Here is a 25,119-nt window from a genome sequence, read left to right as displayed (position 1 = left end):
AGACTGATCAATGGCACACGTAATTACTCCTATCCTGTTCCATGTAACAATATTATGAGAAGGGAAGTTGTTACTCACCATACAGCGGAGATGCTGAGTCTCAGATAGGCACAACAAAAAGGCTCTCACAATTAAGCTTTTGGCCACTAAGGCCTTCGTCAACAATACACTCACATACACACATGCACGCATGTTCGTGCACATGCACAGACATGCAAACACAACTCACACGCACAGAACTGCAGTCTCAGACGAATGAAACCGCACTGCGAGCAACAGCACCAGTGCATGATGGGTGCGGTGACTGGGTGGGGGTAAGGAGGAGGCTGGGACGCGGAGGGGTAGTGTGGTGAGTGTGGCAGACAGTGAAGTGCTGGAGGTGAGGACAGTCACTAACTAAGGCTGAGGACAGGAGGGTTACAGGTACATAGGATATATTGCAGGGAAAGTTCCCACCTGCACAATTCAGAAAATCTGTGGTTGGTGGGAAGGATCCATATGACACAGACTGTGGAGCAGTCACTGAAATGAAGGATATCATGTTTAGCAGTGTGTTCAGCAACAGGGTGGTCCACTTGTTTCTTGGCCACGATTTGTTAGTGGCCACTCATGTGGACAGACAGCTTGTTGGTTGTCATGCCTACATAGAACGCAGCACAGTGGTTGCAGCTTAACTTTTAGACCACATGACTGGTTTCACAGGTAACCCTGCCTTTTTAAGGGATAGGTGAGTTAGTGACCGGACTGGAGTAAGTGGTGGAGGAAGGATGTATGGGACAAGTCTTGCATCTAGGTCAAATACAGGCATATGAGCCATGAGGTAAGGGATTGAGAGCAAGGGTTGTGGAAGTCCCACCGTCCAAGCACAGAGGAGCATTCTCCTCACAACTCAGTAGCACCTAGGACAGTTGCAACTGAATTACATTCTCCACCAGGGTTTTGATTACCTCTCATCGTGCCCTGAAATGAGAAATGTCCTGCCCACTACCCTCGCCACCCCCCCCCCCCCCCCCACCTGCCCCCACCCCCAAAGTGGTGTTCCGTCGTCCACCAAACCTACACAATATACTCATCCTTCCTTACACAACTCCTGCCCCCAATCCCTTACCTCATGGCTCATACCCCTGTAACGGATATAGATGTAAGACCTGTCCCATACATCCTCCCACCACCATTTACTCCAGTCCTGTAACTAACATCACCTGTTCCATCAAAGGCAAGGCTACCTGAGAAAACAGTCATGTGGTCTACAAGCTAAGCTGCAATCACTGTACTGCATTCTACGTAGGCATGACAGCCAACAAGCTGTATGTCCACATGAATGGCCACCAACAAACTGCAGCCAAGAAACAAGTGGACCACCCCTGCTGCTGAACACGCTGCCAAACATGATATCCTTCACTTCAATGACTGCTTCACAGCCTGTGTCATATGGATCCTTCCCACTAACACCAACTTTTCTGAATTGCGCAGGTGGGAACTTTCCCTGCAATATATACTACATTCCCATAACCCTCCTGGCCTCCACCTTCGTTAGTCACTGTCCTCAGCCATCCAGCCCCTTCCCTGTCCCCAATGCAGCACTACACAGCCGTCATTCCACCACCACATCGAGTCTCTTTATTTCTCCCCTTATCTACTTCTCGCCCCCCTCCCCCTGCCCTCTGTCTAACCTGCACCACTTCACTGTCTGCCACTCCCCACCATACTATCCCTCCCCCTCCCTGCCCCAGCCACCACCTTAACCCCACTAAGTCACCACTCCCATAATGCACTGGTGCTGCTGCTCACAGTGTGGTGTCAGTTGCCTGAGACTGCAGTCGTGTGCGAGTGTGCACGCGCACGAGTGTGTATGTGTGTGTATTGTTGATGAAGGCATTAATTGCTGAAAGTTTTAATTGTGAGTCTTTTTGTTGTGTCTATCTGCAACTCACCATCTCCAATGTATGGTGAGTAGCAACTTTCCTTCTCATAACATTATTTTGCACATATGACATCTCAAAGTGGCAATGACTGACACACACTTTCCCTCCCTCTCCAATGCACTGTTTGCTTCTGTTAGCATGTGGAACTCTTCTACTAATTATATTTTAAATTTTGTATCCTTTTACTGGTATCATTCACAAAAAAATCTTTCATTAGCTTTTTTTTCACTGGTAATGTGAGTACTGTCAGAGACTACTAAGTTCATTTTTGGTTTTTGATTTAGAACATTTTCTTCAGTACTCTGTGTGTGTCAGTGGTCACCACATAAACAGATACATTACTTTAATATAATCTTGCAAGTCACACAAATAACTGAAAACTAACTAACTAACTAACTAACTAATGAAATGATTTTTTCTATTTACTCATCACTTGAACTTTAGCTAGTTATGCTCATCTGGTTAATTTCACTGAGTTTTCCATGGCAGGACTCAACAGCTAAAAGTCTGGAACTTTGCTATTCTTACATTATATGCAGGTTTAAATATAGTCTTATATAAAGCTTATATATTAAATACCTATAAAATCTTCCACACATTCAACATTTATCATCTGCTGTATCTGTGCACCAGCTTCCAGGATGGGTGGTTCCACAGGCTTTGCTTGAAGGTTAAGTTTTGGTGCAAGTTCATCTGATATGGAAAGACGTGGTACAAAGCTCTGCAGAAAGTAACATCAGAAATATATTGTATTAACATTTAAATGACCATCAGAAAAAAATTATTTAAAGCCATTTTTTACCTGTAATGGGAAGGACGTTTTATTTCCATAGAAGAGCCCCAATCTCCCAAGATTTTGTCTAAATTCTGATTTCACTCCAATTTGTATTAAGTCATTCTCAAATAAGACACCATTATTTTTACACACAAACCTGGACACAGACAAATGTAGACATAAATATAAAATGCATTTCAGCAACAACTAAATTTGAATTAATTTATACTAACTTCTTAGCGTTGCTCTCAGCCTGGGTGACATTGTTCACGGTGGCATTGTTTTGAGGGTACATATCTCCAAAGACATCTAACAGATAACTCGTCGCTGGAGGCTGAGAAGCTGGAGGTGTGCTAAGCCCTAGGAGATCTGCTGATGCATTGTTTGTAGTATTAGGCTGCAAAGACAGTGACCAGTTTATGAAACGTTTCTAGAGTTAAATTTCACAATATAGCTCAACACTCTAATTTCTTTATTCAAAATGAAGTTGTAAATATACAAAAGAATGAATGAAAGTCTCAGTTCACACAATGTACATCAAAACTGCTAAACTGTTGGCTTTAAGATGCTACTGACACATTTAATGCATGTATCTATCTTCCACATGTGTCTCGAGAGAATTTCCCTACTTCTCCAGAATGTGAACAGCTATTTCATAGCTAGTGAGAAGCAGAAGATTCAACAATAATATTTACATATATGTGCATTTCTGTCAGGCTTCAACTTGCTCTTATTTATGAGAAACTGTGTAAGTCCAGAAATAAAAAAATTAGGCATGGTGACACTCTTAAATGGAATATGACAACTTCATTTAATCAGTAAGGTATACGCCAATTTGGCTACTTTCGTGTAGAGAATGAAGGGTATTCTGTGTATCAAATGCAACTACTGGTTACACGAAAAGTGCGCGAAAGTAAATCTAAAATTCGTCAGTGATGATTTTCTGTGGACATGTCACAGTTGTTTACGTGAAGAAATGGCTGATCTTGTAAGTGCAGTTGATACAAAAAAACGAAATTATAAAGTTACTACAAAGTGACATTGAGGCATTAAAAACCAAACTTTCGACCATCAAGAAAGAAACGATACATTAACACAAGAAAAGAAGTCCTGTGCGTGTAAAAACCATCAAATGGAAAAGCAAGAAGATTGCAAAAATACGAGTGAACGATCGGACTTTAAAAACAACAACATTTCAAGTGTTTCCGTTGATGTCTCGGTAAACTCAGTAAGCCAAAACCTGGAAGATAAATGTAAATGGAAGGTGGTGACATACCGAAAAAGGAAAAACAAGGCGACAGATACGCAACAAAAGGAAAATGACTTTTTAATAATTGGCGATTTGCTGCTGAAGAATATTGCTGTCTCCAATTGCAAGATCGACGTACGACCTGGAATTAGAACACAACTCGGTAAACATTTTAAAAATATGGTTAATGCAACACAAGCTACTACAGAACCAGATTCTGAAACCAGACATAATTATAAAGGGGTGTTTATACATGTTGGAACGAAGGAACAGCAGTGAGGAAGAAATGGCAAACGAAACAAGAAACATGATTCGTTCTGCAAGAAATGTGTATGCAGGATCTCAGCTGATACTTAGCAGAATCATAAGCAGTAGGTCAGTGAGTGAAAAATGTATTGCCAAAATAAACTGTGCTCCTAAAGAACAATGTGATCGTCTTGGGGCAGTTTTTATAGACCCAAACAAATTCCTATGTGAAAACTCACTAGCAAAGGATGGTTTGCATTTAAATAGACTGGAGTCTGTAAAATTCAGCAGAATGTTTGCAGATGTTTGCAGATGTCTGCAAAATCATTAGAAGCAAGGGAAACTAATATGGCCTGACAAGGGTGAAAAACCATACACTCTAGCTGGAAAAGAAAAACATAACCACCATACAAAAAAAGATGATGCTAAAGAATTTGCCTCGGAATGCAGCTCACAACATGTAGACCAACAAAAGAAAAATTACATAAACGTACTTCATCAAAATATTCAACACTTTGGTAACAAAAAATTAGAAGCAGGAGTACTCCGGAGTGAAGTAAGACCAGACATATTATGCATAAGTGAACATGGACTAACAAAGTAAAATAGGTAATGTTGCAATAAAGGACTACAAACTAGCTAGTTACTTCTGCAGATCTAAATATACGGGTGGCGGCTTTTGTATATATATTAAAACAGGTACTCTTCTAAAGAATGTAAACAGTGAAGCTGCTACATTGCCCATAGCTACAGAAAAAGGCTGAAGTTACCGGTATAGTGACAGAGGATTTTGAAGGGTTGTGTGTGTACTGATCACCATGTGGCAATATTAGCATCTTTCTGAAAAAAATTGCTAGCTTACTGAGAATTACTATGAAGAGAAACCTTATTACATGTGGAGACTTCAACATTGAAATGGGAAAAGACAAAAATAAGACAGGATTCTGAAGAATTGTTAATACAGCATAACTTGAAAGTAACAATAACTGCACCAACAAGAGTGACTTCACAAAGTGAGACAGTTATTGACAACATAATTACTAATATGTGTAACTATGAGTCACATGGAGTTCAGACAGAAATATCTGATCATCATGGACAACTAATCAGCTTTTGCAGAAGTAATGACACAGTATCAGAACCAAAACAAAGAACCAATGTAATTAGTATCATCAGTGAACAAAATATCAATAGCTTTAGAACGATGTTAAGTAAGGAAACCTGGAATGAAACCCTATAGGCCCAGAGTGTAGATGAAAAATATGATGCATTTATTTCAACAATTAAATACAATTTTAATGTAGCATTTCCCAAAGTAAATAGACAAGAAAGGCTGCAAGATCAAACACAGTGAACTACTAGTGAAATACTAGAACAGCGAAGGAAGCTGCAGGATCTCAGACGGATGGGCGAAGCTGAAAACTACAAAATGTTAAAAAAGAAGTATAGAAAAACAATAAGAGAAGCAAAAGCAATTGCAATTGACACCACCATAACGAACTCAAAAAACAAGGCAAAGGCAGCTTGGAATGCAATTAATGCTGAAAGAAAGGAAAAAGATGGTCAAACAAAGAAGAAGATATTAAGTCAATTAAAATAGACAACACAGTGGTCACAGATGGTATGGAAATAGCAAACGTACTGAATAATAACTATATTAGTGTAGTAGAAAACTTAAAATTGGAAAGAAATAGTCAAAAAAAGAAGAGTATTAAGGTACCAAAATGATCATGCAGTACTATGTTCGTAAGACCAGTCACAGAAGATGAACTACGGAAAACTATACAGAAACTGAAGTCCAAGAAATTAGCTGGTGATGAAATATCAAATCGTGTAATAAAGCCAGTAAGTGGGTAGATAATAACACCACTGCTGAATATAGTAAATTGATCTTTCAGAGATGGAATTTTTCCAGAAAAACTGAAGATAACGAAGGTGGTGGCAGTGTACAAGAAAGGGGATAAGGATGACCCCAAAAGCGACAGACCAGTTTCACTTAAATCAGGTTTCTCGAAAATCCTAGAAACGCTTATGTATACCAGATTAGTTAATTATTTGGACAAACATAATATTATCATACCCTCACAACGTGCTTTCAGAAAGTGTAAATCTACAGAATCAGCAACTGCCAGTCTAACAGAATACATTTTACAGACCTTAGATGAAAAAAAGGTTGTCTCTGCAGTGTTTTTGGATCTTTTAAAAGCATTTGACACCATTTACCATGAAATGCTGATACAAAAATTAGGCAACTATGGCATTCGAGGGCAACCAGGTGAATGGATAAAATCATACATGTGCAACATCAAGCAGTATGTATCATTAGGAAACTCATACCAAACCCATCAAATATGGAGTGCCACAAGGTTCAGTAATGGGGCCATTGTTATTTAATTTGTTTAATGATATAGGTGTTGAGGAGGGAGGAAAGAAAATATTGTATGCTGATGACATGACAATACTAAATAGTGACCAAAGTATGGAATAGCTTGAGAGAACAGTATACACATCTGCAAAGGTCACAGCTCAATGGCTGTTGGAAAATGAACTGGTTATAAATTTAAAAAAGGCTATGTATGCAGTGTTTAAAAACAAGGAGAAGGCTGTAGACAACGTGGATTTAGAGGTTGATGGAACAAGGCTTTAAGAAGTAGAATCTGCTAGATTCTTAGTTATTCTTGTGGATAATGAACTGAAATGGAAGAAAAAGACATTAATACTGCCTGTAAGAAACTGAGCTCTGTCATATTCTTAATGATGCAGCTATCACAGTATTCGGACAAGAACCTTCTGTGTACAGTGTATCATGGACTTTTCGAACCATACTTACAGTATGGAGTGACTGTGTGGGGAAACTCAAACAAACAAGAGACAAAATGAGTGTTGACTTAAAACAAGACGGAGCAATTATGACCATTCTAAGAAGAAAGACCTCTGAAACATCCGGAAACTGTTTCACTCTCATACATAAAGAAGAAAGTAGTGGCATAACTGCTTCCTTGTTGTTCTCTACCTGTGACGGAGTTGTTTCAGGCTGATGGTTATTAACCGTTGGTGCAGGGCTTTTTCCTTCTCTAACTTCATTTTCAGGAACCCTTCCTGGCTTTTTCTTCTTTAGAACAGCAAGAATGGATGATTCTCGCTCTGGGAAAGCTGGCATCTCCTCTAAAACTGTTGCCTGTAAGAAAATAATTATGTGCAAATCCATTTTTTAATAGGCTTTGTCAAAGTACTTTATCTTGGACAAAGAATCACTACTCTGTTTGTCACACTATGTATTAAATTAAGAAATGTTCAGCCAAATGTACATACAAAAAATTAGGGATGTAGTTTTAATTTATAATTGATTTTACCTTTATGCCAATGAAAGTGAGCCTGGGTCACATACACAAAGTGACACTAATTTATGAGATTTCTATCTATCTTAATACAGCTTTATCACCCGTACAGCAACAACCTGGCACAGAAGGTGGTGCTGCAGCAATTCTGTGACACAGGTGACTACAGTCACAGTATCCTACACAAGTTTCCATGTTGATACAGATGTAGGAAGGCAAACTGAGCACAGATATGCTATCCAATTTTGACATGTAGCTGTGTAATAGTACTGAAAATTGTCAAGTCTGGGATGACTAAATGTGGTAAAATACACATCATAGTCTGGAAACAATTCCTCCATGAGATGTGTACAGTAGTTTAACACATTGGCTCTGATGTTGCCAGCACAATTTGAGTATGATGTCCAATGCATTAATTGTAAACAGCTTCATATTAGTAAAAATGAACACACTGTTCTCCATAGACATTGGAGCTCAAAGATTTTACTCCACAAATGTTTCATATATGAAAATCCCATAATCACAATTAACTGTAGACATAGAGGGTCATATGTATGCACTAGAGTCCCATTCTTCTTTTTTCATCATTTGTCAGCATCACAGAGCAATTGTTCATAAATGACAAAGGTGTAACTAAAGCAGTTAGTATGTACAGTTATAACCTATATGTGCAAGTAGCACCTAGTCACCACCTAAAATCCACTTGCCTCCATTATCAACCTTTCACTGTGTGCCAATGTTGAGCTGATGGTTTGTCAATATTATGTAATGATGGTGACTGTCTAGTACATCCTAAGTACAGTAACGTGCAAGGCTAATGTGGCATACAACTGCCCTTTATGATCTACTCACATTACTTCTTGGTGAGATGGGATCGAAATAAAATGTTCACTCCATGTATTTGCTCAGTTAAATGTCATTCTTGAACTAATAGCTACTCCAAGATATTCTAGGCTTTTGCAACAGGTCAATTTATTGTAAGACACTCTGCTTCAGGTGACATTGTGTAAACTGCACAATATCTCTTTGAGGCAACCGCTCAGAATAGTGGTTGCTGTTCATTATTTCTGGCAAGTAGCAACTGCCATTGTCCATATTGACAATCTTCTTACACATATGGCAGACCAAGAGCCACATAGAAAACTGTTACATTGATCAGAAGTGTTGCTGTTTCATGTTAACTCAGTGTTTATCGTTATTGCTACTCTAGCATTTCTTTGAACACATTTTAAGATTCTTTCATTGTTAGAGAGATTAAGCTATCCCACGACTTCCGAATCTTATCATATCATAAGAAGTAGCACCACTTGTATAAAACTGAGCTAATGTTGTCAATTGAGTCCTTAACAAACTTACCAAAACGTCGGTTGATGCAATTATACTCAGCTGGAGGTATTCTGATGCTCGTTGCTGCAGTTCTGCATCTGCACTGCGGAGATTACTGTGCTGCCTGAAGACTTCCTGAATTTGTGGCTTTATCTCAGGAAAGAGATTCACGAACTTTATGTATGTTGACAGCAACAGTGCTCTCGTCATTGGTGAACAGAGATGATACTGTGAACATATGTGAGAAACATTCTCAAAACGGAAAATACTGAATAGTGAAGATCACGTTCATGAAACAAAACACATACAAAAATTTTCACATTACTGGTAATGATAAGAGCCTGTCACATTTTAATTTTATTGAAAAATTGCTGGCTAATACAGTGGTAGCACTACACATGCAACAATGTTTGACAGCTGTATGAGTGACTGGTCCCCAGAAGCAGTCATAGTTATCAAATTTGGAAACCTAATCTTATTTATGGATGTTTAATGGAATGATCCATTGCATCACATGTAGAGAGGCGAGGTGGAAGGACCCTGATTACTGGAAGGGGAGGAGGGGGGGAGGGGGGGGGAGAGATAGCTGAAGGATAGTTAAGTGTTGACTGTTACAGCAGAGAAGGCTAGCATTTGCTCTGTTCTCAGGGAGTTTAGGACTGACTGTATGTATGTAGCAGTTTACCTTAGATTGGGGGGGGGGGGGGGGGGGGGGAAATCAACTCTGACAAGGCTGAGCTCTGAAAGTAGCATTGTATTAATGTTAATCCCAGATTATTCCATCATGAACTAGAATCAACTCAGACTAGCAAAATTTTGGGGATCAAATCAAGTAGAATTGCATTCATTTGACAACCTCATTACACTACAAAAGAAAGGATTTTGTTCGGCATAAATGCAAGCAGAAAAGAAGTAAACAGTGAAGAATTTTTTCTATCTGTAAGGTCAGGTTAAGTAGAATATCAACCAGCTAAGTAATGAGTTTATATAGTAACTGCTCCCATACAAATTTTTGGAGGAGATGTAACTGATACGCAAACTTTATTGACATTTCACAGACATTTAGCACAAGAGTAAGAAATAGTAATTACTCTTACTTTAAATGAACACCAAGCACACGGAGTTTAACAGCTGCAAATAACTGATTGAGTACCTTTAACAAAATGTTCTCTAGACTAACATACTAACATTCAAACACGAGCTAAAATTGCTATGACAACTGCACATTGATTAATCAAAAACAGAAGCACATTTATATGAATTAGTAAAGTTATGTTTATTTGTTTATTTATAAATAATATTAAGAATATGTGATTCGGTGGTAAAATAATGGACTGTGAATTTAAGAGCTTGGCTTTGATCCCTGGTCGGTGCTATGTATTCCCCTCTACCCTGTTGAAGCTTGTGGTTCAGCTGTTCCAATCCATTTCAGTCTAGAGATGGTACTGTGAATTGAAGATGGTGCTCCCTTGCAGCTGTCACTAGGGGGTGGTGGGAGGATTGTGGGTATGTAGAGATATGGCACAGAAAATCTGGTGACTACGTCTTGGGGATTTGCCCATCTGTGAAGGCCTTTCTAACATCTTCAGCACACTGGGCAAGAGTGTTTTAGTCACTGCAGATACGCTTCGAGAGCTACTATCCATTCCACACCAAAAAATCCCTCCCACAGGGCATGGCTGCCTGGGGATGGTGTATCTGCAGTGTCAAGGACTCACTTGCACAGTATGTTGAAGGTCTCGCAAAGCCCTTCACCGATAGGCACTAGCCTCCGTACAGACTGAACAGATCTCCCTTGTGATATCCTCGCACACCCCCACAATCCTTCCACAACCCCCAAAAAGTAACTGCAAAGCAGCACCCCCCTTTGTCAACCTGTACCACCCTGAACTGTAACAACTGTAACACATCCTTCGTCAGGGCTTTGATTATCTATCATTGTGACCTGAAATGAGGGACTTCCCACTGAATATTCTTCTCACCCTCTTAAAGTGGTGTTCTGTCACCCACCCAATCTCCACGACATCCGAGGCCATCTGTATGCCGTACCCAATTCCAGTCTCTTGCCACAGGGACCTCATCTCTGTGTTAGACCCAGTTACCCGGCCTGCCCAATCCACTCATCCAGTATTGCCTATTCGAGTCCTGTCACAGGCTTGTCCCAACCCATCAGTGGCCAAGCCATGTCATATGCACCAACTCTGCTCTAATCACTGCACAGCTTTTTATATTGGTGTGATTATGAACCAGCTGTCTATCACTGTGAATGGCCACTGCCAAACTGCAGGCAAAAGCAAAGTGGACCACCCAGTGGCACAATATGCAGCTTAACACCATGCTCTAATTCAATGTCTGCTCCACAACCCGGGCCATATGGATCCTCCCCTCCACCACCAGATTTTCTGAACTATGCATATGGGAGTTATCCTTGCAGCACATTCTCTGCTCCTGAAATCATCCCAGCCTCAACCTGCAATAACCTACTGCACCCACACCCTTCACCTAAGAGTTTGTGCCTTCTTTGTCCTGTAAAATAATCAATTCATGTCCCTTCACCCTCAGTGAGCTCGCACTCTGCCAGCACATCCACCAGTCTTTTCCCCTCTCTGTTGCTCACCTTTTCCAATCCCCCTCCCCACAGCTTCCCAATGCTGCTTGAGCCTTGTCCTGACACCTTCTACCGTACTACGGCAGACCCCCCACACACTGCCAAATAGCAATCTTCTCCCCCCCCGCCCCCATAAACCCCACTGGCACTGTAATATCACTCCCTCTCCCCTGCTCCATTACCAATAGCTACTTTTGTTCAATGCAATAGTTACGTTCCAACTAAAGCAACTGGAAATAGCGCTCACATGTGCGTGAGGTGTACCTGCTTTTTTTTTTGTGTGTGTGTGTGTGTGTGTGTGTGTGTGTGTGTGTGTGTGATTTTCTTTGCTTTGAAGAAGGCTTTGCCACCTATATGACAATGCAGGTCAGTGTTCCAGGTATCCAGCCCTGCTGTCATTCACCCTGCTGAGCCTGGCATGCAGAAGCTAGTAGGTTCAATACTTCTCAGGTGCTTCGAGATTTTTTTTATTTTGGATAGTTATTGACATGGCTCATGATTATTTTCACTGAATTAATTGGTTTTAATGTAATTTATTTAAATTTCTAATCCCTTATCACATCACTGAACATCACAATGGCTTTTTCATTTGCTCTTACTTTTTCTTCCTGTCCATTGTTTTCATTTGGAATCTGTGAATCTGGTAATATTTTTTATTTACCTATCACAAAATGCTAATCTATTGGTTAAAAAACAAAAGACAAAATAATCTATTTATTCTGGTATGGTGTAAAAAATGCATATCTCGTTACAGACAACATGCACATTTTTTCAGATAGTTATCGTCACACAAACATTTAAAACACAAATTCCTGTTGCAGTATGGACAAGACAATGCAAATGAAGATTTAAACCAAAGAATGGATCATATACAACTGTGCAAAATGAGGAATAGTGACAATGAATGCAACAACATGGACAAAAATATAATATGATGAAACGGAAGAAATGAAATTGAAAATAATACAAAAAATAATTAAAATTAAATGGACACAGATTCCAAACAAAAACAGAACAACAGAAAGAAGAAAATGAGAGTAAATGAAAAAGTTAATACAATGATTAAAATGATATAACAAACGGTTAGAAATATTAAAGAATTATGTCTAAACCAATTAACTGAATAAAAACAATGATCAAAGCCATTTTGATAACCATTTAAAACTAAAAAAATTAAGTACCTGACAAGATTCAACCCACAATGTTTTGCAAGGCAGGCTAATCCACTAGCCACTATGCTACAATGCCCCCCCCCCCCCACACACACACACACAAAATTGTCAGTTTTAAGGACCTGAAACACCACAAAAAATTTTGGAATTTTTGTTCATCAATTACTTCCAAACTACGGCCCCCTATGGTGAATGGTTGCCTGGTGAGATTGCTTAGACCCTACTCCAAATCACCATACAGATGGTTTCAAAAACTCAATATCACCCTTGGGGACCTCCTCTTGTAAGAACAAAACTTATCTCCCATCAGTGATGTTTATACAACTGTCCCCGTGTTTCAGATGCACATCCATTTGGACTAAATTAAGGCAATCGACATTGTCTTGACTTAGGCTGTTAGTGATTTCACTATTTGGCTCTGTCATTGTGGACATATTGTGGGAAAGTCCAGTGGACTAAGTAGTAATCCACAGCTTCAAGGCCACCCCGTGAGTTCATTCACAAATGGAAGAAGAGAGGGGCAAATTAACAATATGATGTACCCTCTGTTATGCACAGTACAAAATTTGTGGAACGTATGTGCATTTTAAGAACTTACCTTAGAATGCAGTAACTGAAACTGGACAAGGGGTGATGAGCGTTGGTCTCCAGCAATCAGATTTCCAAATTCACCAAGAATGTATCCACCAACTTTTACCATATTTTCATGGCAAGCAGGTGCTTGAAGTGCCTGTGACAATTTCACAGAAAATATAGCAAATTTTCACAAATGAATTAAAATTAAAGTAATTCGCTGCCAATTCAAAAGAGGAAAAATTGTTAACAGTAGAGACTAATATTTGATATGGCTTATCAAAACAGATCTAATTTTTCTATTTTGTAACTTACTAATGTGAACTTCCGTGAGGATCTTACCTCAAAAACAGTTTTGGCAGCATAACCCTGCACATCATCCCTATTAATAACGATCTGTATGACACGATACCAGACTTCTTCAGAAACATAATCACCAGCTATCCTTATAAGATTGAGTATGACATCAACATACCATGTATAATCCGTAGCATATTTTTCTGCTAGTATAGCCACCTTCAAAACCTGTAAACAATTTCGTGATTGGTAGAAACTGTATTAGTATACTGAAGTACATAAAATTTTCTCTGGACCAATCTATCAGTACAAGAAACATGTGCTCACCATTTCCTCCCTGATTGAGTAGTCTGCAGTCTCCAGGTAGTTTAGCATTTCCTGTACTATTTCTTCAGCATTACTCTTGTCACACATTGCATACAACAGGTCAACTGCTTGCTGGCGCACTGATACATCCTTTTCCATCTGTGAAATGTAGTTACAATACTTTTACACTAATCTAAACTATTCAAAATAAATTTTTAAAGAAGTCTAATTTCCAAAATACAACTTCACACACACACACACACACACACACACACACACACACACCTGAATTGTACAACAATTACAGTTTTTTTAATACTGGTCCACAACATGACATCATGCTCACTTATCTGTAACTTTTTATTTCACAATTGCAACTTCAACATTTGTGCCATTTTCAAGTATAATATTTAATGTCATAATGTATTTCAGAAACATGATGAAAACAACATTCTTATGAGACTGTGTTACTCTTGTTTGAGTTGTGCGACACTCAATGAAATTCATCCCCAGTCGAATAAGATGTGGCGATGTTGTCTTGGATGTATGTAATGCGCGTTTGTTAGCGTGACAGTTCAAAGAAGTCAGAATGTCATGTGACAACAATCCAAGACACTCTCTGCCTTGCATCGGTTGGTCTGATGACGCAACTGAGCAAGTGGATAAAGTTGTTTTGGAGGATTGCCAAATGAGTGTGGCACACCTCAGCTCCAAGCTGGAATTTCTGTAGGGTCTGCATACAGAATCCTGCATAAAGATCAGACATATGAAAAATGAAATCCAGGAGCATGCCATGAACACTGACAGATAACCGACCCCAAGGCTGCATGCTTAACATGTTGTCAGGCAGTGTTAATGTGTGGTGACAACACAAAAATGATTTTCTTTTTGTCAATTGTAACAAGGGATGAGACATGGGTGCATTTTTTTGAATCCTGAAGCCATGCATCCATCACCTCAGTGGAAGCGAAACTCACCCACCCGACCAACCAACCAACCACCCACTCAACCACAAAAAAGATTTTTGAAAAAATTATGGTGGCCATGTTCTGGTACAGCAACAGTATAATCCTTACTCTTCTCACTCACTGCATTTTAAAGGGCCCTACTGTCACAAGTGTCGCAGCAAGATGTTTGGAAGAGCAAGCTTCTTCCAAAATGGTAAGGAAGTTGTGCATGTGTGCTTTTTCACAAGACAATGCATCAGCGCATCGGGCAAATGTGCCTCTGCAGTTTTTGGTGACAACATATCTGATTTCTGATGTTCCCTATTCACCTGATCAGGCTGTTAGTGACTTGGATGTTCCAGAAATGAAACATGCCCTCTTTCATCACATATTCACTAGCCATGCTGCTACTGCATCAGTGATATTTCAGTGGTCAAACCAGACTCCCGAAGATGCGTTCATAGCCATGGAACAATGGTATCAGCATTATGAAAAACGTATGGACGCAAGGAGGTGACACTGAAGTACGAAGTTTCACAGTTTTCATGAGATTAGTTGATTAGTTAGAGAGAGAGAGAGAGAGAGAGAGAGAGAGAGAGAGAGAGAGAGTGTGTCTTTCTGAGATATGATTAATATTATTAATATTCCTAGCAAATGCAGAGCTGTTTCACTTTTGGTTGGGCAATTGACATTTAGGTAATTTTATAACAACTTTTAGCTGTGGCTGCACACCCCAACAGTCAATTTTATTTGTGATGGAGAAATACGAGTAATCCTCACCAATTCATAAATTAAACACTAAGAATGATGAATGTCTTCTCCATAAGCCTGTTGCTCTGAACATTTTCGGCATCTCAATTTAAGATCCACCAAATGATTTAACTGCTATGGAGAAGTAACACATGATGAAATTACCATTCTGTGAAATGGTCACCACACCACTTTTTTAATTACAGTATGAAGACTGCATCCCCCACCCGCACCATCACCACCAAATTACATTTAAGTAACAAAGATTTCATAAACTATATTTATAATCCAGTTATCTACAACAGAATCAAAAGGCTATTTCTGAATCACACTACAAATGTAATACCAATTACAGTATACTATGTGCACACACTTTTTCATTGCATAGACTGGACTTACCACATATTACTCAGTGTCAAATGAGCAATCTCACCTTCATTGATAAAATTACTACTTCCTGGTGCTTTTTAACAGCCTCGTGGGAAAATTCAGAAGTGGCAAGCAGGCACATTGATTCCAAGGCAAGATACCTCAAGTTTGTTTCTCTGTTTGAAAGGAACTGACCAAGTTGATTACATGCACGAACCAGAAGATTTGGTTCAGTGTCATTATGAATAATGAGACTGATAGCTTCAAACAACACTGCATTCTTTGCATTTGAGTGCTGCACCTTCTTTGATTTTGGTGGTTCTTGTGCCTTGTTCAATATTGTCTCAAGACATTCATTTAGGCGGCCACGTACTCCAGGGTCCTCTGTAAATATTAAATTTGAAGAACTCATGAACGTGATTGTTAATCATAAAAAATGCGTTTGTGCATAAGGAAGCACACACATTAAATCCAATATATTGCATGCATTTCTGCTTTTCACAACATACAAATTTTAAAAGAAAAGACAGAGCAAGTTCCAAATTTAAATGAATGTGCATACAAAGAAATACAGACACAATGTTTCCTCCCAACATTTAAGACAGACTCATTAGCATGCATCTAACTACTGCACAAAATTTCTTCTGTTGTGGCTGGAAAACAGATTACAAAGAAAAAATGTTGTGTTGTGAAATAATATATTTAGGGCAGCAAAGCAAAAATTCAGACACCTTCCTAGGCCACGCAAGAAGCAGAGGAAAGTAATTCCAGCCACAAAAGTGAAGTGGAATTTCAACACGAGGAATCCACTGATATCCCAGTATGACAGGAGTACGACAAGCCTGTTATTACCTCACCTCACAGCCAATGAAGGCTACTACTTGGATGGCCCGATTTCCTGGAGTCCAGGCCACTGCGACATGAGTTGGAGTGAAGAAACCAGCATGGTAGCTTAACAAGCACATGCCAGTCTTGTATAAATATTGTTCATTTTTCAGTAATGATACTGAGTCTGCAGCTGACCATCCTGGTGGGGTGACATATGTTGGCCTACCATCTGCTGCTCTAGCTGCCTACACACTTCCATGCAACAGTAAGTCCCCTCCTGGTGACTTAGATGCTGTCAGCCACAGCACTGTCACATACGCAGAGTCTGATGAGGAGCACTTTGGCAACTTCGATCAGCAAGCCACTTTGTGGCTAACCTTATGGACTCAGATGTGCAGCCAATCTTCTGTCAACACAGTGGTGTGTAGTCTCTACTGGCCACCTCTTGCTCCTGTGGCCAGACTCCATTGCTGCTGGTCCCTCTCCTTTCCGAATGCCATAATGTGACTCAACACAACTCCACACATTGCAGTCAGGGCTGGTGACTGTCACTGGCGGCTTAGCTGATGCCAGAGGTGTCTCGCCACCTCAGCAGCCTTGTGCTGCCCCTATTGTCACAACAGCATCCATGCATATTCCTGGCAGGATGTACACAACTACTGCTTTGCTGCATGGTGCAATCTGGGAAGCCATTGCATTGTGTGTGTGTTAGTGTATAATAAATGTTTGGTTCTTTTATGCTGGTTCAGAAAAGCCTACCAGGATGACTGACAGGTAGCCACTCACCAAGCCATCAGACACCCACATTCTTGGGTAATGGTCCATAGCATACTAATTTCAACCTGTCTTCAACAACCAATTAACATGAAACCCCTGGGTCTGATGTCTGAAGGGTATCTGGGTCCAGCATCTGAACTTCAGCCACAGCTTGCATCAGCATTATGGGACTGTGACACACTTTTCAGACTGATTTATGTGTTACAGTGATGACCAGTAAATAGGACGTTTGTAGACATTTAAACCCACAAGGAAGGCAACACATGCAAAAGGTTTGGCAATTAAGCACATCAGTGCTCTGGATCACATTGGATCATGATAGGATGCACAGATTAGTCTAGCAGTTTCCCTGGCTGTATTTCTTTGTGGCTGTTCCTCACATTTTTTTGTATTGTCAAGTGGAGGTTGCACAAATGTCGGGAACATGGACAGCGAAGATGCAGGAAGTGACTGAAGCTTTAAGAGAGCAGAACTTGAGCAAACCACTGTCACATTGCAGAAGCAAGAAAGGGTTCTGTAAGTCATTAATGAGCATGCACATGCCAAGTCAGTAGAGGCAAAAGCTTTGGTACATGTACCTATCCCTGTTATCCTGTTGCAGCTCATCTGGTAAATCCTCCTTTTTGGGTAAATCAACTGAGAATGTGTCACTGTTTGTTAGTGATCTCAAAGTTAGGTAATTTTTCAGATGAGACCCTTGTATATGGCCAAGGTACGATAAATTGGAGATGCGAATATGTATGCCATGCATCACAAAGGATTAAATAAAGCACTGACATTTGAACAGCTTACAAAGGGGGTTTATCAACATGACCACAAGTGGAAGAGTGCTAGGACGCAATGGTTTACCACAGTTATGGAATTGGGCAGTAGGAGCATTTTGGACAGAATTAGGAAAGTTACCGTGCAAATAAATGAGTTAATGCAAAACATGGAAGCAGACAATTTTTCTGCAGAAAGAAGCAAACAGGGAGATGGATGTATTTTGAGGGGACTTCGACCGGATATGCCAAGAAGGTGAAGAATGGAAAAACCAAGGGACTTAGCTTCCACTACTATGACTGCTATACAAATTGAAGTTCAACACTGCGGCTTGAAGACATGATAAGTGAAGCAAATTTTCCTCCAAAGTGAAATGCTATAGGTTTGGGTGTATGGGCTACGTCATGAAACAATGCCATTAATCTCGGTGTTATGGGGCATTGGACACAAAACTATCACAATAAGATGCAGAATGCACAGTCATGGGACAAATGTTGGTTAAATGTCAATGGGGATTTGTCAATCATCACACATCAATCCCAGTAAAATGGTGTGGAGTGCTGCTTGTTCGGTCTAGTAAATGGAATGAAATATCTTGAGTGGACACGGGCTCACATGTCACTAGGTAGTCTGGATCTGTTAGGTAGGAAGAGACTTAAGTCTCCACAATATAGGTTCCATGGAATAAGTGTCAACGATGTGACGCCACCGAGGTCAATACTGCTGACTTTCAGTGTTTGAGCAAGAAATTTTCATGAATTTATGGAGTGGTTGCTACAAATTGGTGAGAGGTATTGTGTGATCTTAGGGCTACAATTTCTGGATAAACATTACACAAAAATTGACGTTCCACAGTGTACTATCGAACTTACCAATCATGAAGTAGGTACCAAATAAACTGCAGATACGTGCACTGAAGCTCAGTTTGCATGGTAAAGTACTGAGAGGTATATGACAACATAGTTTTGGTGAGAGTGGGTACTAACCTACTGAGTGGGATGTTATGAATTTTAGAGCTGCCAGAGTGCAATGCTGAGGTAGATACGTCACGTTGTTTGTATGCATAAGAGAAAGGGATGGGGGACTATGTGGTTCTAGTAAATGTAGATAACATTGGCAAGGATGAGATGAGCCTGCCAAATGGATTACTGACTGCCACCTTGGACATCCTAATGAGGAATATCTGAACAGGTTGAGTGCCAGAAGCAAATCAGTGAATGTGTATTACTTGAGAAGGTGAAGCATTTAGAGGGAAGAGAGAAAACAGTGATGGAAGCTTTGTTGCTACAATCTGCAGTTCTGTTTAATCGTGTTATACTGTTACCACTCACAACAGTACCACAATGTAGAATACCAATAGATGGTAATGCTCCAGTGTGCAAGATGCTGTTCATAATCCCTATGCAGCTACAACCAAAAATGAAACATTTCATCTAACTGTTTGTTGACGGCATTACTGAACAAACTGATTATTCATGGGCAGCAGCCATTTTAAAAATTCCCAAGAAGTTATTTGCTGGTACAAAAAAGTATTGATATTATGATTACTGGTAACTCAACACAGGAACTATTGCCAGTGCATATCCTACACTGAAAATAACAGACACTAGACAACTTGGGTCAGTGTAGATTTTTTCTGTGATGGGTTTAGAAAGTGGTTATCACCAGTTGGAAATGGTTCCAGAAGACCAAAATTGTTTGGTTCTATTTGGTCTCAAAAATGCACCAGTTACTTTCCGAGGACTGTTAGATGGACTGCTCAGAAGTCGAAACCAAAACAGTGCATGGTTTATGTTCACATGGAAGGGCATGTACAACCATCTGAGGGAATGTTCAAGGGACTGCATCCAGCACGTTTAACAGTTGACAAGGGGAAGGCCTCAGACACGGCCAACCGATTCGGCTCATTTATGGCAGGCCACTCAGGTACAATCTAAAATGAAAGACTAAGATAGCTGCCCCCCACCATTTTTGGGAAAACCACCCCTAAAGTTCACGACACAGTATCAACTCTGAATTAACAAGGTTTGATAAATAAGTGACACCATCATCCTACATGGGGTCCACAAAAATACTGAAAATTTTAAAACAATCATGGAAAGTGACAGAAGAGTTCATTAAAAACAAATATTTTCCTAGAAATGTTTATGCACCCATAATGTAATTGCTGCGCAATGAAAGCACCACTGGCATAATGACCGAGACATCTGGCTAGGCAGCAGAGAACCTACGTTTCATTCCCAACTACATTCTTCCCCCTGCCCTGTTTGAAAATTGGTAGGAGTACAGGGGTTAACTATAGAAATACCAGAACTTTCTCTATAACACACATTACCAAGGTTTGGGGTGTATTTTGTGCCCTCATCAGGGGGAGGGGGGGAGGGGGGGAAGTGCAAAATTTATTATAACTGTTGTTTGCTTTTCCTCACAACGTAATTTTTAAAGCGATATTGAGGTGTAAGTAAGGTTCTAAACCTGAAAATATTGAATATGACTTTCAGTGGGGAAAGTCATATCTTAAATTTTTGGGTTAGTTTAAATGAAAAGTTCTAAACATTAATGGAAACTGGCAAAAGAATTCATTAAAAACAATTATTTTTCAAAATTTAAAAAAACGTATTAACTGACTAGAGGTCAATATTTTCCGAAGGTGGGCATAAATTACCCCTGCAAAATTTCAATGGCCTGCCAGTTGTCAGTTTGCATTTGAGAATTTAAAACCAGCATTAAAGACAAATCTGATCTTTGTGTTTACAAACACTGAGTAGGGGGTATTTTATCATGTGACCCCAAGCAATCAGGCAACTGGATAAATTTGCAGCCAAAATATGGATGCAAGGGGCATGTGGTGGAATATGCTTCGAGGCAGTTAAATAAACTGGAAATTATTCCGTAAAAGAAGAGTTAGTGTTGGCTGTCATATATGGTGTCATTTATATCCATTGTTACCAGTGTAGGAAAAAAAAAATTAAAGCTGCAAAAGGCCATGCAGTGTTAAAGTGGTTGCTGGGAATGAAGGATTCTTTTAGTTGATTAATACAATAGGCTCCGAAATTAAGTGATTTGGGGAATGAAATGGTATATAAACCAGGCAAAAAGTTCATCAAGACAAACAGCTTGAGTAGGAAGGTTGGAGTCTTGCAAGTGCTGGGTATGAGCAGTGCTGAGTGGCAAGAAGCATTGACTGCTGACACTGCCCAGCATTTATTTAGGGTACAGCTGCAATTTATAACATATGGGAGCAAGTGCTACTTGTGTCAGTTCCAGTGACAGAATATTCAAGCCCCCCTAAGAATCTAAATAAATGATACTAAATATTATTCAATTTTGATAAAACTTAAACATGTAACCTTCTGTTATTAAAAGGATACTGGTTGCAAAATCTCCAATTTCTGGCAGGGGTATTTTCAAAATTAGAGAAAATTACCTAAAATACCAAAAACCGACACTTAGAGAATTAAATTCAGTTAGGAACTATAATAGTTTATCTCTGTACCCACATTGCTGATGACGAATGTGCAAGTGTACTTTTTTTTGTACGAAGACAGACAGAATAGTTATTTGTAGAGTAATGTTTTCCTAAAGTTATCTCAAGATTAATTTTCATTTAGTTTCAATTAATAAACATTATAGTAATAATTTGCTTGTCAAGGTCACGCCAAAGAATCTGATGTATGACTGGCTCAGAACAGTTTACGCGCGAATATGATCTTGAAAGATTGATCGGAATGGCTGTTCATTTGATCAACCAATCAGAGTGAAGTCTCTCCCGCACTCTACCAAGTAGTATATGCGCTGTGAGCAACAGCATTGACAGAGTCGTGGACTAGCTTTTGAGATGCGAAGGTCATGTTAAGTGTGTGTGTCCATAAAATGTGTAAGATGAAGAAACGTTCGGTCCTTCGCGTTCAGATGGATTTATGTGGTAGCTTTTGTTGCTACAAACATTTTGTAAAAGTCTGAGAGTTGTGGGATATTTTATTCGGGAGATATAAGCGTGTGACTTGTTGGACTTAGAAAATGTCACGTGGCGATGTTCTGTGTTCTGCTACAGAATATATTTGACGAGCAATTTTTGTGAAAGAAATCCACTGAATGACTTGTGTAAGAAATCAATGTTATGTGTAGAAAGTGACTGTATATTTGCGTGATTATTCTCAGAATGGACTTAGGAGAATCCTGGCTGCTTTACGTGTGACATAAACTGGGAACTTTTAACACAGTTTTGCATACTGAATGTGGGCTGATGACATGTTTAAGCAAAGAAAATAAAAACTACTTTTACCAGATTCTTGAACTTTCAATGAAGATCAGTATTCCTTTTTCCACTCGAAAATTTATTATGAATATTTACAGGAACAATCATAATGAGATTTACGCAACCTCAGTAATTGTAGATATTATGTGCTGTTTTCATCATGCTGCTTTTTCATCACCTTGTAAGTATCTATGTTGCAGAGTGAAGGGACACTAAGCAGACGCCGGTCTGAGGTAGGTGACTATCAATTTGCAGCATGCTTCAGGGACAGTTCCATCGCAATTGGTGCTGATCGGCCGAGTAAATCTGAAAGTATTAAAGTTCATATGGATCGGAAGTTATTTAAAAAAAACACAGCAGTGTATTGGAACTTGTGCCATGAAGAAATCACACGGATGTGAAAATAGGAACTGACTGTTGGACAGTAGACACGTGTGCAGTTCAATGTGCATAAAAAATGTGGCAACGAGTGGAATGAGGCTGCAGATTTCGGCAACGGCAGTGAGAACAACGGACGGTGCACTGTACCAGACGACGTGCTGACAACAGAAGATCAACCGGCGCAGCAGTACTACAGTAAACAAGATGGACGGAGCAGTTGGAGACGTGGTGGATGCGGGGACCTGTATTCTGTACTAGTATGCTGAGCCTGGAGTCAGACCCGCAGATTTGTCTCACCGAGCAGTTAACCGGTCAAGATCAAAGGTAAGTGTTCTCCTTCAGTGTGTGTGTGTGTGTGTGTGTGTGTGTGTGTGTGTGTGTGTGTGTGTGTGTGTGATTCAAAGAATTTGTATTTTGGCACAAAGTAATCATAAACTAGTAAGTGAAAAACTAAAGGCAGATTTAGGAGAGGTAGATTATGTAGATAATTCCATGACAGGAAACTTCAGTTTTGATTTATCACAAGCAGATGACAGTGATTTGCCAGAGCCATTACCTTCTAATTCTGGTCAAGAAAATGATTTGAGCATGGTAGAAGCCAGTGTTAAATATCTGTCAGTAGCTATTCCTAAAACAAAACAGGAACCAGTGTCAATTGCTGATGAAACAAAAGCAGTGTTTCAGATATGTTTGTGAATATTCTCCAGCATATGAAAGAAATGGGATCAAATATTGATGCAAAAATGAGTCATATTGATGCAAAAATGAGTCATATGGATTCCAAAATGAGTCAAATGGGTTCAGAAATTAAACCGTGAGTAAGTTCTGACATTGATACTACAATGAATAAACTAGGTTTGGATATAAATGAGTTACACAGTGAGGTTGTAGAAATGGAATCCAAAATGGAAAACAAAATTTTTGAATTTGAGGGAATCATGGAAAAATGATCTGACTCTGTTGGGCAATATTAATTAGGTCAGGCAGGATGTAATGCTGCAATTGTAACAGTGGAAAATGAACTAACTTCCTAGATTAAGCAGGTTGCTGAGAATAGTGAACAGTTCAAAGAATGTGTAAATTTAGAAGTGGGTAAAATTTATGAACATGTACAAAATTACTATGAGCTTAACCATGCTGTCTTCGAAAGTAAAATTAAAGAAGGGAAAGGCATGTGTACCAAGTTTGGAGCACAAGTGGCTAGTAAACTCACTAACCTAGAAACTAACATTAGTCAGTTTAGTACTAGTGTGAATGAACCATTAGGTAACCATGAGAGGAGACTAACAAAAGTTGAACAGAATGGTAACAGACATAATGTTTGTGTAATGTCCAATGGTGTTGTGGAATCTGCAGAAATTGCCTATGTAACGCATCGCCAATTTCCGAAATTTGATCCAAATAAGAATGTGCATCCAAAAGAATTCTGGAGTGACTTTGAAGATGTGTTACCTGAAGTGTGGGACAATAAACAAAAAATCAGTTTCATTACTTCTAATCTAGTGGGGGAAACTAGAATTTGGGGTAACCTAGCTTCAGATAAATACAACAGTCTAGTGGAATTTAAGCAGGCATTCTTTGAAGAATATTTGGGTAAGAGAAAGCAAAAAGACATTTTGAATAAGTTTTGGTCAAGGGAAAAATACAATCCTAAGAAAGATTGCATTAAAAGGTTTGTGCAAAGTGGGTGACTACACTGTCATATTTAAATTCAAAAGTTGAGATAGAACAGACAATCATGGGCATTGAAAATAAGCTTCCATTGTACTGGCAGAATAAAATCATTTCTGCACCCAGGGATGACTGACAGATTTGTTCACGATCTTGAGAGGGTCGTAAACATTTTGAAAGAGGAAGAAAATTACAGAAGAGAGTATAGCCCTCCCATAAGACATACTGACAGCAGGACAGAAGTTAATGTAAATAAAAGAAGTGTACAAAGAGGTAAAGGTTACCAGGGTAGGTACAGAGGAAGAGGAGGTAACGCTGGAGGCAGGAACACTAACAGAGTACAGTATTTTGAGTGTGGTCAGCTGAGAGACGATGATGTAATGAGTGAGAGTCACCTGTCAGGTGATAGAAACAGCAGAGGCAATAACGTTACATGGCAGGAAAACTTAACAGTCTGCGATGATGCTAGCGTTTACAGACTGCAACCATCTAGATTAAACCTGCTAGGGACGTCCTTTGTAAAGAAGGCACCTACTGAACAGTATTTTGAAAATAATGTTA

The 25,119-nt window shown here is 39.5% G+C and overlaps 1 protein-coding gene across 1 annotated transcript in view; it reads right to left on the bottom strand.

Moving 5' to 3' along the window:
- LOC126412682 (AP-2 complex subunit alpha) overlaps positions 1 to 25,119 on the bottom strand; it is a 322,697-nt gene that overhangs the window by 57,204 nt on the left and 240,374 nt on the right. Inside the window, exons 8-16 of the mRNA XM_050082389.1 lie at positions 15,946 to 16,265; positions 13,837 to 13,974; positions 13,555 to 13,737; positions 13,238 to 13,369; positions 8,890 to 9,087; positions 7,209 to 7,373; positions 2,934 to 3,097; positions 2,728 to 2,857; positions 2,505 to 2,646 (exon numbers count right to left, since the gene is read on the bottom strand). Coding sequence (XP_049938346.1) covers positions 2,505 to 2,646; positions 2,728 to 2,857; positions 2,934 to 3,097; positions 7,209 to 7,373; positions 8,890 to 9,087; positions 13,238 to 13,369; positions 13,555 to 13,737; positions 13,837 to 13,974; positions 15,946 to 16,265 — 1,572 coding nt within the window. The remainder of the gene's footprint in view (positions 1 to 2,504; positions 2,647 to 2,727; positions 2,858 to 2,933; positions 3,098 to 7,208; positions 7,374 to 8,889; positions 9,088 to 13,237; positions 13,370 to 13,554; positions 13,738 to 13,836; positions 13,975 to 15,945; positions 16,266 to 25,119) is intronic.

The sequence above is a fragment of the Schistocerca serialis genome, chromosome 7 (genome assembly GCF_023864345.2).
Source record: "Schistocerca serialis cubense isolate TAMUIC-IGC-003099 chromosome 7, iqSchSeri2.2, whole genome shotgun sequence".
NCBI classification, from domain to species: Eukaryota; Metazoa; Arthropoda; class Insecta; order Orthoptera; family Acrididae; genus Schistocerca; species Schistocerca serialis.
Note: the sequence above shows the minus strand (reverse complement) of the source record. Positions and strands in the feature narration are given on the sequence as shown.